Source organism: Echeneis naucrates, chromosome 9 (genome assembly GCF_900963305.1).
Source record: "Echeneis naucrates chromosome 9, fEcheNa1.1, whole genome shotgun sequence".
In the NCBI taxonomy this organism is placed as follows: Eukaryota; Metazoa; Chordata; class Actinopteri; order Carangiformes; family Echeneidae; genus Echeneis; species Echeneis naucrates.
The window spans coordinates 20,309,584-20,323,722 of NC_042519.1; the positions used below are offsets into that span (position 1 = coordinate 20,309,584).

The 14,139-nt window shown below is 40.7% G+C and overlaps 1 protein-coding gene across 2 annotated transcripts in view; it reads right to left on the reverse strand.

Moving 5' to 3' along the window:
- Positions 1 to 14,139, reverse strand: part of dapk1 (death-associated protein kinase 1) — a 64,347-nt gene that overhangs the window by 14,845 nt on the left and 35,363 nt on the right. For both annotated transcript variants that reach the window (XM_029510661.1, XM_029510659.1), the window contains 11 exons: positions 14,077 to 14,103; positions 11,597 to 11,749; positions 9,764 to 9,809; positions 9,459 to 9,548; positions 8,140 to 8,232; positions 5,778 to 5,897; positions 4,020 to 4,118; positions 3,308 to 3,406; positions 2,184 to 2,282; positions 1,880 to 2,077; positions 1,073 to 1,270 (listed from right to left, as the gene is read on the reverse strand). In XM_029510661.1, the coding sequence (XP_029366521.1) occupies positions 1,073 to 1,270; positions 1,880 to 2,077; positions 2,184 to 2,282; positions 3,308 to 3,406; positions 4,020 to 4,118; positions 5,778 to 5,897; positions 8,140 to 8,232; positions 9,459 to 9,548; positions 9,764 to 9,809; positions 11,597 to 11,749; positions 14,077 to 14,103 (1,222 nt within the window). The remainder of the gene's footprint in view (positions 1 to 1,072; positions 1,271 to 1,879; positions 2,078 to 2,183; positions 2,283 to 3,307; positions 3,407 to 4,019; positions 4,119 to 5,777; positions 5,898 to 8,139; positions 8,233 to 9,458; positions 9,549 to 9,763; positions 9,810 to 11,596; positions 11,750 to 14,076; positions 14,104 to 14,139) is intronic.

Genomic DNA, 14,139 nt, shown 5'->3' on the forward strand with positions numbered 1-14,139 from the left:
TGAAAGAAGCATTTCAATTGATAGCTGTCACTACACAAATAAACAAGGAGGCATTCATCCTGTTTATTTTTTGAATGTAAACAAAACAGGAGACATTTTATAATCCACCTCTCTTAACGATTTGCCGTCACTGTCTACAGATGACAGTGACGGCAAATCCAGGCAGAGACTCAGCAACTTGTGATACGAAAAAATAAAAATAAATAAATAAATAAATAAAACACCCAGAAATGGAAAATAATGAATAAATCACAACATCTGTGTGATTTGTTTCTGATGCAAATCACTTCCCTGGACTATGATGGGAGAAATATTTCTGTAAGAACAACAAACAAACAAACAAACAAATAAATAAATAAATAAAAAGGAGGGCCAGAACAGTCTGAGAAAAGCAATCTAATCAGAGACTACATTCAAGCAAATTCTGTAAAAAACTGTAAACAAATGAAAATCACAAATCATGAAATCACCAGCGGGCATATCAAATGCAATATTTTTATGCCAAATTCACGTAACGCTAATTTAGAAGTCCTGTTTAGATTAAAGTGGATCACACAGCAAAAATCCTCATGTTGCATACATTTCCACTCCATATAAAATCCTTTCAATCCCTATAATATTTTTGTTTATTTTGTGTTTATTTTATTGCCTCTGTTTGTCCCAGTTTATCTGCATGGCCAAAAGTATGTGGATGTTTGAACCGTGAAGTCTTTTTTTCCAGCAACACCAGCTTCAAATACTTTACAGAAACCTTTGTAAATGAGACATTTCAACTTTGTACTTTTGCATTAATTTCTAAAGATGTGTTTTTACTGTCATTTGTGTCATTATGGATTACTGATAGGCAAAAATCACAATTAAATCTACAATACAATACAAGGTGTAAAAAAAAAAAAGATGTGACCAGATGTGAACGTGTGTATCTGTTTTCTGAAGAGTTCATCTGGAATGAGGGCTGGTGAATAACTCTACAGCACCAGATACCAGAAATCCAGAGATTTTATTTTCCAGTCATGTAATTAGCAGTAGGCCCAAAGAAGCCTGGGCGTGGTGGTTAAGAGGCTGTTCTCACCTTGTTGGGGAGGTCGAGGTTGGCCTTCGCGCTGCAGATTGCCATGACGATGGACAGGTTTCCATCCTTACACGCGATGTGCAGCGGCGTGTTACCATGGCGATCCTGCTGGTCCAGATGGCAGTGGTGTCTAAGGAGGCAGCGGACCACTTCAACCTGACACCTTCGTACAGCCAGGTGCAGGGCCGTGTGGCCGTCCTGGACAGACACACATGTAAATCTTCAGTCTCTCTGACCTGCTGAATAAGCCAGTCCAAACGCAGCAGATTCAACACTTTTCTGTGATGCGTTTGTTTTATTAGTCTGTGACCCTTAGTGCTGAATCCTGTGCCTCAGTTACTCGCATTGCCTCTTTTAATCGTTTTTGTCCAAGGTGCACCACTTGTGCATCTCACCAGAGAATCCATTTGTTCTAATTAGGCTTCTGTCTTTTAACTTTCAGCCTGGCTGGCTCCCTGAGGCCATAATGTCAGTTTAATTATCACAGTCTTTTAATTGTTCCATGTAACCTGTCAGGCATGTTTTTCTAAACTGTTTTGCTGTGTAATGGTGACCATCCTACTTTTGGCTGCACTGAACAGTGCAGGAGAACCCTGCAGAAAGAGCACCTCCTGATCGAAATAAGGAATAAAACCTGTGAAGCTGAATATGTGCCTCGTCGTATTCCCGTTTCACACAGCATCAACAGTGAAACACTGTCACTGAACAGTGAATGTTGAACTGACAGTCAAGCACAAGTTGGAGAAGTTGGTTGGTGTGCATTGTACTGAATGATGTTACCAAACTTTAGGGCTCAGAGCAAATCACCTTGTCAGTTGCTTGAAGGTCAGCCCTGTGCTCCACCAGGCACTCCACAATGTCCACAAACCCCCGAGCAGATGCCGTCAGCAGTGGACTCTCACCCTCACGGTTTTTCGCGTCTACATGGCAGCCCGTCTGGCAGAGTGCCCGGGCCACTGCCGAGTATCCATGCCAGGCAGCACAATGCAGAGGGGTCTCTTGCTCCTGAAGGTAAAAAACAATAAACAAATAGATTAATTGAAGAGAAATTTCACTAATAACCACCAAGTAGTTTCTGTTCATGTGTGCATAAACTTGTGCATGAATTTACCCTGTCAGACAGGTCTGGGTTAGCCCGGATGCTGCACAGGTAGCTCACCACATCTACGTTGCCATAGCGAGCAGCCACATGTAGAGCCGTCTCCCCAGACTGCAGGAAAAGTAAAACAAGGATGTCAACAGGCAAGTAGTTTATTATCTACCGTTGAAAATAAACCTCAGGATGCTTTTCTTGTACAAAATAAACAATATGAAGAAGAAGATAGTTGAACTTTTATGTGTTAAATAACAGCAGCAAAGTGTTCTGCTATGCTATCCCATTTCCTCAGAGTCTGCAGCTTTCCAAATAAACAAGGAAGTAACATTAAACGGTAAACATGTGCACACATTGTACATGGTGAAGATGGATCCATCAGCTCTAAGATTACAGCTGCGGTCAGATTAGATGCATGTTAGCAGAAAAGCTGTTTATGTGAAACAACACCCAAGACACTGTTTGCTCATAGGTGGACCACATAAAAGAACATCTAATGGATTTATGTTTCTATTTCGTTAGGTGGATTATATAAAAAGCACAAGATTCACCTTGGCCAAAAAAGTACCACACCTTATTTAGACACAAGCAGTCACCTCAGGTTGTGGTTCAGTGTAATAGTATGATAAAGTAAGATGAAACATAAATGATTCTTTGCGGAACACAATAATAATCAGGAAAGTGCCTGGAGTGCAGATTAGCTGTGGTCTGATGGAGGAGACCTTTGACTGTACAAGACGGCACCGGCGGGCAAAGTGATTGAAGAGATTGGAAAACGCTGTTGGGATTTTGTCCAAGCGAGTGAGATCGAGTCATCAAAAGCAAGCACACAAATGTCAACACACACATATATTCGCACAATCCATCTTTCTCAGTAAGACCTGTTTCTATAGCAACAGCGATTAAGCTGATAAAACGTGCCAGAGTAACTGGTTTCCTCCCCAGGTGGCTACTGTGGCGGGAGCGAATTTTCATGTGTGTGTGCGTGAAATGATAAATGTAAATATATAACACTTCTTAAGAGGTTTGATGAGGTAGAACAACAACAAGAAGTAACCTCGGGCTGATTAGTATTAAATGTGTTTCTGCACATGTGATATGTGAGACAGACAGACAGACAGAGAGAGGGGCGTTTCTTTCACCTTATCTTGGACATCCAGAGGACATTTCTTTTCATGAAGGAATCTCAGGGTTTCGACGTGGCCATGTCTTGCTGCGTAGTAGATGGCATTGGCTCCACTCTGAAGGACCCAAGGAGGAGAAAAGTCCAGGATTTATCCCTGACGGTTATATTAAAACCCAGCTCTCTGGGATTGTGTCTGCAGCCAGATGATATGAACACATCCCTCTTAAAAATTGCTCAGCACATTTTCTGTCAAACAGCTTGGGACTGCTGAGAGGATGTGCGGACATTCTGTTTAAAACAGATCATGCTGGAGATCTGGTGATTGTCTCAGTACAGCACACGTTCGTACGTGATTTATACCAAACAACGCCATCAAACTAAGATTTGTCAGAAATGTAACCTTAAAAGCAACCAGGAGCATCTCAGTTGGTCTGATCATTGGTATTTAAAGACTGTGAAGCTGTCAGGCTCTGTCATATGGACGTATGATGGATTAATGATGGGATCAAGTGTACATCTACCAAGGAATTATCTGAGTAACTCATAGCACAACAGAGTCCAATGAGTTCAGGGGAGCATTTATTTATACTGTATTTATAGCCTGTGTCATAATCCAAACGACTCTCTGTCGCCATTACTGCAGCTCTGATGCCTCTAAAGCCTGCTCATTAAACTCAGCAGCTGGCTGTCAGAACTGCAGTGATTGCAGCTAAGAAATGAGCCTTTACCTTGTCGTGGGCCCGGATCTCTGCGCCCTTTCTCATCAGCACCTCGATGATCTGAATGTTGCCACAGCCGGCTGCAATCAGGAGGGGAGGCGTCCCGTGCTGCAACACACATGGGTTTCACCATTTCAGTTGTCAGTGATTATTAGGTGGTTTGATGCATTTTTTAGATGTAGCATGGTGCTGTAAGCGTAACGCTATCTGACAACAAAAGACAGCAGAGGTCCTCTTATAGCTTCTTCAAAAATTTGCATGAAAACAAACTTAGTGGAAATAGGTCAGGTTTTAGACAGTGTTGATGTTTCTGAGATTGTCCGATTGATGTTGGAAATGTTGGCTGAAGTAGGAGAAAAGAAGATGGAAGAAAATGCCATCATGACCTTTTTTGGGCATTTGCCAGCCCTGACTTTGTTTTTAAATTCTTTCCTTCCCTCACACGCTGTCAAGCTCAGACACCAACTGCTCAGATATTCACTTGCTCCCCTCCATATTTCTGTATTCCCCACTCTTTCCCTCTGCCATTTCTTTGTTTGCTTCTATACCTCACTGAGCTTACTAACATCACATTCCTCCATCGGCTATCAGCCGTCAACAAACACAGTGTCTCGTCAGCATTGAACCAGTGAGCAGAATGAAGATGAGGCAGCTCTATCTGCTCCTAAACACCACCTACATAAGCAACAGTTTGACTCTCTTCTGCACCAAAATATAATAATATAATAAAATATAACACAATTACTCTGTTCTTCGTTCAAACTCGACTAGAAATATCTAATTTTCTTTGTTACACATACAAATAACTTTTTAAAATCCTGCACTTAAACTCAATTATTGTCTGTGTGTGCACCTGAGCCACGCTATTAGGAAATACTGGCTAAGAATACAACATTCCTACAATAAACCTCCCTTCACTGAAGTTATAATTGGTTTAAAATGGTTTTTGGAGTGCGTACTGTGTAATCATTGGACTGCTGTGAGAAACAAGCATTAAACAGCTTAATCTAGATCAGTTTGAGTGAACAGTTTATCAGTATACCTTGTACTGATCTTCTTTCTTTCTTGCCTAGCTCTTTTTTTCTGGCTGTTACAATTGCTGTTTGTTAATATAAATATTAAATGGCTGTAAATCTGCATCTTTGCCTTTCACCTACGATTTGAAAACACAGTGGTTGGTCACAAGGCTGAATACATTTTTGTTTTTTTTCCCTGCATCCAACTCGATATTAGTTGCCTTTGAGGCAGGGAGAAAGAGGAGTTGGCATGCACTGTCAGGCCCTCGGTCAGATTTCAACCAGGGTTGTTGTGGTTAGCATCAGCTGAGCCACTGACACACACAGATACACAAATACCAACAGTTTGTGTTATATAAACTGGAGCATAATAAATAAATAAATCACATCTGTACAAAATTCTATTTGAGAACTCATGAGCAGAAACTTCTGCTCAGTCCCTGAAACAGGCAGTCAGGCTGGCTGACGACCATGTGAGGTCCCTGACAAATGGTTGTGACAACCTGGGCCACTGAGCTGCCTGAGTGATGACCCTGAACAAGTCTATATGTGGGAAAGTGGACTGCTTTGTTCCCCATTCAAATAAAAAGGATGTTAACTCTGGAAAATTTTGTGCATTTAATTTTCAGAGTTAGAGCTTTGGATTTATTTAAGTAATGGGACAAGAAACAACTCACACTTTTGAAAATGTAAAACATTGTAATAGAACAGATTATGGCATTATTGGGTTTTATGTCCAGTTGTGAGTCACCTTGTTGGGCTGGTTGACGTCGTAACTGTTCAAGGAGCCGAGCAGGTGCTGCAGACCAGGCACGTTGTCATCGTTTATGGCGTGGATGATGGCCTTCATGACGAAGGAGTCTTCCTCATCCTAAACAGGTGGGAACGACAGTTACTCTTCCCCCGTTCAAAAAAATTATCTAATCCTGTGAATTCTTTCTATCACATGCTGCCCTAAGTCTCTCTTTCGTCTTTCATCTTTGTCTCAGGGATGAAAACACACAGAAATAAACACTAGAGTGTCTGCAGTTTAGTTTCAAAATGCATTAAGACTGTATCTGTCTTCGACATGTGACCCAATAACCTTCAGCTGGGGTCGGCTTTACGGCCCAGAAATTGGCTGTGATGCTCTGCTGCACAAAGAGACGAGGAGGATGAAGGCAAGTAGGTGAGCAGGAGGAGGCAGGGGAGGCGAGGCTGATGTGGCATTTGTTCAGCCAAGCGTGATACTCCAGCTACATTCCCCAACATAACCTCCCTGCTGGGGGAGCTGTGACTAAAGCACTGCCAAGAGCCACAAACACAACACAAATATGTCTGAGCACCAATGTGGCTGCTGGGGGACTTGGGGTCAACATAGCTGTAACAGATGTTTTTATTTAGCTTCTCAGAGGATGAAGAGGTATTACCTATTTATCTTATTTCCTCTGTGGCCTGAATGATTTGTAAAACTAACAGCCTGCTGGTAACTAAACACTTCCTGACCAAAAAATGCACATCCATGAAAGTCAGAAGTGACACTGACTGACTGATGCGATGAATGTCTTTCCCTTATATAACACCTCTGGCTGTGGACAACAGTTTCCACAGCTCAGAATCTGGAAAATAAAGGTGTAGTTATGACTAAGAGATCAGCAGTTACAACTGTCAGACAGCTTGGGAAAACTTAAGAATTAGTAATTCACTTCAGTCCTTCAGAGAGTTCTGTACAGGTGGTTAAACCACTCTGGGAAATAATGAAATGCTCCTTTCATCATTATGAGTTTATTTGGGAGTTATTCTTACTATTTTACCTTTTTGCTGAAAGAGTTGCAGAAAAATATATGAAAGTTTGATCAAATTTCTTTGGGCAAAACTGCTCAAATGTGCGAATTTGCAGATTTTTCTGTTTTATGTGATTGTGAATAGAAAAAATAGAAAAAAGCTAAATATCAGCTTGGGCTCTGTAATTTCATAACACACTTTAATATGGGGCAAGTTATTAATCCGGTTTCTGAGAAAAACTACTAGTTTGTTAACCACATAAGCCAATTGTCCTTAAGACTGTACAGTTGCAAATGCAGGAGGTTTATTATTTTGTTAAAGATGACAACAGTCAAACAAATCAAGCATTGTGGTGATGCTTATAAATCATATTCTTAAAAAAAATCATCTGTTTACATTTTCTGTCAGACTGGACACCCCATCCTCTCATGTGTGCACCCCGTGCCCTCTGATAGTGAGTCTAAGCGGAAGAGTTAGAGAGGGGGAGCTGCAGGAAAACCCACCTCTGATCGTGGTCTTCAGTTAAAACCCTGATTATCTCTTGAGGAGCTCTGTATCAGCTGCAGCTGCAGCTCTGTTTGCATACTACAGGGGGCGCAGCATGTTTAACGCCACCTCAGTGCTCACCTGTGACACTGGGAAGTTGCTGTGTAATCCTTTGAGGAAACTGGCCTGGCCTTGGCCTGCTGCTACAGCTCTGTAAATCATTAAGCCTCTCACCGATGCTGCAGTGTTTACATCTCCCAGGCTCTTCAGTAACGACTTTCCGACACACAAGCAACACAAAAGCTGTTTTATGCGTTGCTATTTGCATTCAAGCTCAGATAGACTGACTTCTTTATTAGCACCATTTGGCCTCTGGAGGCACGTTCCTACTAGCTTGGCCCAGTTTTAAGATTTACACACACTCAAATTCCTATAATTCTGGAAATGTCTAACCTGTGGCACCGAGATCAATTGCATGAAGGAGCTCAAGATTCTTGGAGAGATTGTCAAACTGAAAATACCAGCGCTGTAACTGAGAGCTTGGGGTTCTAATAAGTTAATGCACTTCAATAAACGAAAACTGCAAGTCATTAAGTTGCCATTCCCTTGGCAATAACTCTAATTTGGCTTTTATTAAAGACAGGATAGGACTGTGGTGATGATAGAAATTGTCCTCATGCTGGATTTGTTTTCCTTCTGGGCATATTGAAGTCCTGAGGGTGTGAAAAGCTGCAAACCCAATCAAATGTAATGAATGCAGGTCAAGATCCTGCCTGTGTTTAATCTTTTGTGTAATGTTTTCGTTTTTTAATCAGTCTGGTCACATGAGAAACCCCCCCCCACCCTCCCCTTTTCTTTCTTACCAGAGTGTCATCACTGCGCGCCACACTCATGTTACTCCTGGACAGGAAGGAGCGGGACAGGCGGTTGCATAAAGAAATTAGTCGGACGGATTGCTGGAAAATAGAATAAAAGGCAGTGCATGGATGAGTATCAAGTTTGAGAACAAGCTGATGTCATTTTATACTGAGAATACTGCATTGTGCAGTAAAAAAAACAGACAGGCAGTTGTCAAAATAAAGCATTTCCTGTTCTATTTTAATTCAGTTTAGTTCCTTAACTGTCCTTTATACTGCTATGTGACTTCAGAGTAAATCTGGGCCAAACACAAACAAACACAAAGCTTTAAAACATAAATATTACAAAACATGATGATGACTTTATCACAGGGCTAACTGACCATCTGTAGTACTGATGCTGTACTAACGCTTCAGGAAGAAAACCAGGTTTCACTTGTTTTGCATACAGGCATTGGAAGACATTCCTGCTAGCATTACATTTAAGTGGTCTTAGAGGACAAGTGCAGGGTGGCAATGTCTTTATGAGGACTAGTTCAGTAATAAGATATGCAGGGGATCATTGTATTTTGCACATAATTTCAAAGCTAAGTTTTCCAGCACCTTGAAATCTTTGCTCATTCCTTTGACAAGCAGATGTAAACCAGTAAATAGGTAAACCTTAGAAAGAAAACAAGATTATAGGTCTTACACTTTTAAACTGAATTCTATTTACCTGGTCTTTTGGACTACAAATCAACAGATTCTGGCCTTGATTAAAGCTGCCTGCTCTCTTATTTATTTATTTATTTTTTTTAAATAGTGAGATTATTCATTACACTAACAGACTTTTTAAATCTAAACTAAACAAACTGTGTTTACATCTCTGCTTCGTCATGTTTCGATGCTAGTTTTATCGTTGGAATAAATAAACTTTAAGACGAATCAAGCCAGAAGCTTAATGTGAGCTGATGGCCGCCTGAGTAGAAGACACAGACGTGGTGTGACAGCACCCCCAAACCACCGAGACAAGAGAATCCCAGCATGTCTCACAGGCTGGGAGCACAGCTGGGTCAGCTGTGATTAACCGAACCAGACAAGGAAACAACCACTAAAGCAGCACTGGTAGTAAATCTAATGGTTATGGCGGGCCTGAAGGAACTGCACTGACATTAAAGTACATCTGAGGAGTTGTGGGTTGTTTATTTTTTTGTAGGGCGCGGGCGGGGGGCTGCCCAACATGTAGTGTCTTGGGGACGGAATGAGCTACTGGCCATTTTGTGTTGTACTGTACAGTAATTTGACTTCTCCTGAAGCATGAGTCAGTATCAAAGGAGGACACTTACCTTCCATTTTCTTCGAGCTGCAAACTTCTTGAACTTTTCCATGTTGACAGCCGACTCCTTCCTGCTCAGCGCTTGTTGAGTGTCTTTTGGCTGAATTCAAATGCATCGACAAAAAAAGCTTTTGAGAGTATTACTGGCAAGATGAATCGGGTACTGAATAAATTAATCGAGGCTTGGCAGCATTCAGCTTATAGACCTAAACTACTGCCAGAAATAAAATAAGGAGAGATTTGCAATCTTACTGGATCACACTTGTTTTGATACAAACAGAGATTTCATTAACCAGCATTGAACAAGAGTCAAACCTTGATCCAGGGGTGCTGGAGACTGTCCTGAATCGTCATTCTCTTTCTGCAGACAGATTATAGGAAGGAAAAACACGTTTTGATTTGTTGTAGATATTTCCTGTAGTTCCAGACTTAAAAATCATCTCTTCAATAGGTTTGGAACATTTTTTTTTTTACTTTTTATGTAACTTTTATACTTCAAGACAACTTCTTGGGCTCTGGATATTAAATTTCATTACTTTCTAATGAAAGTATACACTGAGAAGGAACAATTTTGGTGTTTGCCTAGTCTTTTGGACTAGAAATAAACTGAATGGGGCTGAATGTGATAATAATAGAATAGAAAGTTATCGGTTAGTTACAGTCCTACTGAACAGCAGAAATGTGAAAATATTAGCTCGTGCTCAACCATAAGCCTAACTTACTGAAAAAAGACAGATGCCCTAATTGCTGCCTTCTACATTGACCTTTGTTGAACTGCAATGTATTATTTCCTATTTTTAAAGTTTTCCTACTTTCCATGAACACACCACAAACAGACTAAATAAGGAATTTATGTCATAATTAATTTCTGTTCTGCTTCCCAAGATATGTTCAGATCCTTCATTAGCTGAGAATGTTTCAAATTATGTCAAGATTCTTTCTACATACAGATCATATTAAATGTTAATTCCTGAGTAATGCTTAAGATGTTAATGGTCTGTGCTTTATTGACATCTGAGATTCAATCAAAGCAGAGCCAGACTTTTAAAAAACAGACACCACTTCCTTCAGTCTGTCACTGCCATGTCCTTTTAAACAACGACACATTGTTCTGAAAGAGTTTCAGTACATTCAGAGAAATCCACTGAAACCATTACAGAAACTGACGTGATCCAATGAGATGCATGACTTCCTCCTGCCTTCACTTCTTTCCAACAACTACCCTTTTTTTTCTAACTACTGAATCCACTGATGGCTGAAGTGACAGTGAAGGGTTAGGGTTAATCTTCATTCAGATTGCTGAGCAGATCCACGTCCACTTACAACGTAGCTCAATTAAAAGCTGTCCCATTTTGATGCACTCAGCTGGGGATTTCTAAAAGCTACATTAGTTGTAAGTTTGTAAAGTCGGCCCATTCTTTCGCCTACTGCCTGCATGAAAATCCTCTTTCTTACTTTTAGCTTGTCTAAATGAAATCAGCTCCACACCTACAATTATGCACCTCTGTTAGCCCCCTCACAATGGCTCTTTTGAAATTGGGATAATTAGGAGCCAAAGAAAGAGTTTTGGTGGCAGTGATTGTCTTTAAGTAGAACTGCAGTCATTCAGTTTTTGCTGGAGACGCTCACATGTTTAAGTTCCTTATTGTCTAGCGACAAGGGTGTTTTATTTTGAAAACCTGCAGAGAGCTTGCACTCAATTTTCATGTCAGCGTCTGAGGATTTGATAATAGGCAGGAATAAAAGAGCAGATATTTTATCTTTTGTCTTTTTAAATACATTATAATGGAGGTTACTTAGAGTTTGGGAGGAGACAGAAAATGTTATTTATATTACAGTTTCAGCAGCTGTTGCCTTTAAAACTTCAAAATCTATCCAGATTTATTTGGAAATATTAACATTCAATTTCCAAATTATTAGACTGAAAGGAAGAAGATGTGTTCAGTCATGTGTTGAAATTAACCATTTTGACTAATACCAATGGAAACCTTCAAAACTTAATGTGCATCGCCATAAAGACAGGTTGTGCTCGATCTGGTCTCTTTTTCTAGTCTCTCATAGGCAAATGTGTCAACATGCTTGTCTCTTCTTTGAATCATTGGATATGGAATATTTTTAAGGATTTGGAGAAATACAGATTATACATACTTGGGATCTTTGACAAGGAGCTTTCCGATGAAGTCTTTGGCCAGGATGCTGGTGTTGCTGAAGAAGTCCTCATCAAATGTGTAGTCGACCGCTGACACGTTGGCCAGCGTCTCCTGCTTGTTGTCTCCCAGGAAGGGTGACGCACCGCTCAGACTGAAGAGATGGGACACGGGACAGCTAGGTTAGATGTGTGTAAGAGTTTCGAGTGTGGCGCCGTCACATTGCATGTCAATACAAGTTGTATAATGTTCCCAACATGCAAGTCAAAAATCATGTTTTAATGGACAAAGCTGAGACACAGTAGAGTGGTCATGCATGGTTCAGGCTCAGGCAATTAAAACCAAACACTGGTCTGTGACAAACCCGTGCCTTCCCTTTGCTGGTCTCCAGCATGTCAGCACCAGCCACTAATTAACATACCAGCTGTGACGGATGTGGAGGTGGCTGGGCTGAAGTTGAGTGACAAAGTTATGAATTTATTGACTGTATAAATTGCAGCTGTGAGGTAATTCAGGCAGGCCTTTACAGGGCTGGGCAGCACAGGCTGCTGCAAAGTGTTAGGCCAGAGAGCTGTGGCAGCATTTTCCTTTAACCTTTTTTTTTGCCCCACAAAATGTTTCTCAAAGGAGAGGTTAAGATGCAGAATGCACTTTTTTTTTATGCTGAAATAAACCTCTTAAAAGCCTACGACCTGCATTACAACTCCATCAGATCAGCAAGTTGCATCACCACAAGCACCACATTTCCCTAAATGATTTTCAAGTTACCTCAGCCTCAGCAAGTCTTTTGCATTGTTAAAAATTGCAAGCAGTAGTATCTCTTCTACCACACTACTTAACAGTTGCCTAATGGAGCTCCCATTACCTTGAGGCAAATGGGTCATCACTCAACTAGAATTGAGACCACCAAAAACAAAAAATTATCCCAAAAATCATCCATTAAATTGCTCCCAATTTTATTTTTAAAGAGGCAAATGAACAGTTGGTGCACCTCACTGTTGCCCTGCTGTGGTATCTATTTTCTACCTTACCTGGTAGAGCTATGACAGCTGTGTGGGTGGAGAACATGAACATTAACCCCGTGTGCATGTGCAGAGAATGTATGTTCATCTAGTTTTGTCATTTTTAATCTTATGGAAGACTGTCATGTACAGCAAAATGAAGCATCATTCTGATAGCACCAACAAATTTCTCTCCCAAAACAAAAGCTGTAATATTTGCAGGTACGTATTATATAACAATGAGATCACACCTGAGTTGGCACTTACTTATATTATTTATAGTGTGGTGGGAACTCTACATGTTTGTGTAGGCAAGCGCAACTAATGTCCATTTTTGTGCACACATTTCGTGTTTGTTCTCTTGTAGGTGTCCCCCTGAAAGATAAAGGTGTGTGGGAGCCTGGTTGCTGGGCATAAAGAAAGAAAGGCTGCATCGTCAAGAGCCAACAGCAGTTCATCTGTGGGTCGCCACAGGCATCAACGTTTCTCTCACTGTCAATTAAACCTGCAGACGCCTGCTCCAAGAGCACTTGCTGGTTTCAGTGAAAGCCTTTGGCTGTGGAGGATGAAGCTGTGCGTTGGTTGTTTTAAAAGTCTATCTGAATTAGAAGCAAATTTGAAACTGAAAGGTTGATCTTTTGACGGAAAGGTCACCAGTTAGGATCCCTGGATGGGAGAGGAGTGAATGAGTATTACTTTCCAGTCTCTCAACACGGCTGAAGAGCACTTGAGCGAGGCACCTCTGCTCCGGCTGTGTGCTAACTGCTCTTAGTGTGTTTTGTGTTAACTGCTTATGGTTAAAAGCTACATCTGTGTGAAAACACACTTGGAGAATAATGGACTCTTCTTTAGACTTCAGTAAAATAAACTGCCTCTGAAAAAATATTTCATTAAAGTGTGAGCTGTATCTGTTGTGATTTGATAGAATTAATGAGGTAACACAATAACTTGACTTGTTACTGAGATCTCAACTCCTTCATTAAATGTGTAACTTCTCAACTAAAATCAAAGAAGACCAGAGGTAGGTCGGACTTAACTCGAGCACCAATTAGCTAAAAGAGCCTCTGGCGCTGTATTTTCAGAGATAATTATTTCTGCTTTTCATAATAAACAAATACATAAAAAAAATCTGTAAATTTTAATTTTAGACACAACTGAAGTGCATAAACACATTCCCTCCACAGCACTAGAAGAGCAGTTTCAGTGTGCTCCACGGTTCTTGCTGGAGGCTGTACACTTCAAAACTGGGAATGCAGAGAGCTCAACAACAGCGCGGTCAAAGAGCCACCATTAACCTCTTTACATGGTGACAAGTAGCCTGATGTCTCCGTGCATTTTGAGTGACAACCTCCTCGGGTTTGTAAGGTGTGAATGCTAATGTGAAAAAACCAAAAAAAACAAACAAACCCTGCAGCAACATGTTTCCAATTTAATTTTTAGGTATCGACCATTTCACACAATTATTATATCAGATACTTACAGGATGTAGGTTATCACACCAACACTCCTGAAGAGAGACAGAGACGGAGGAGAGGTTTTCAGC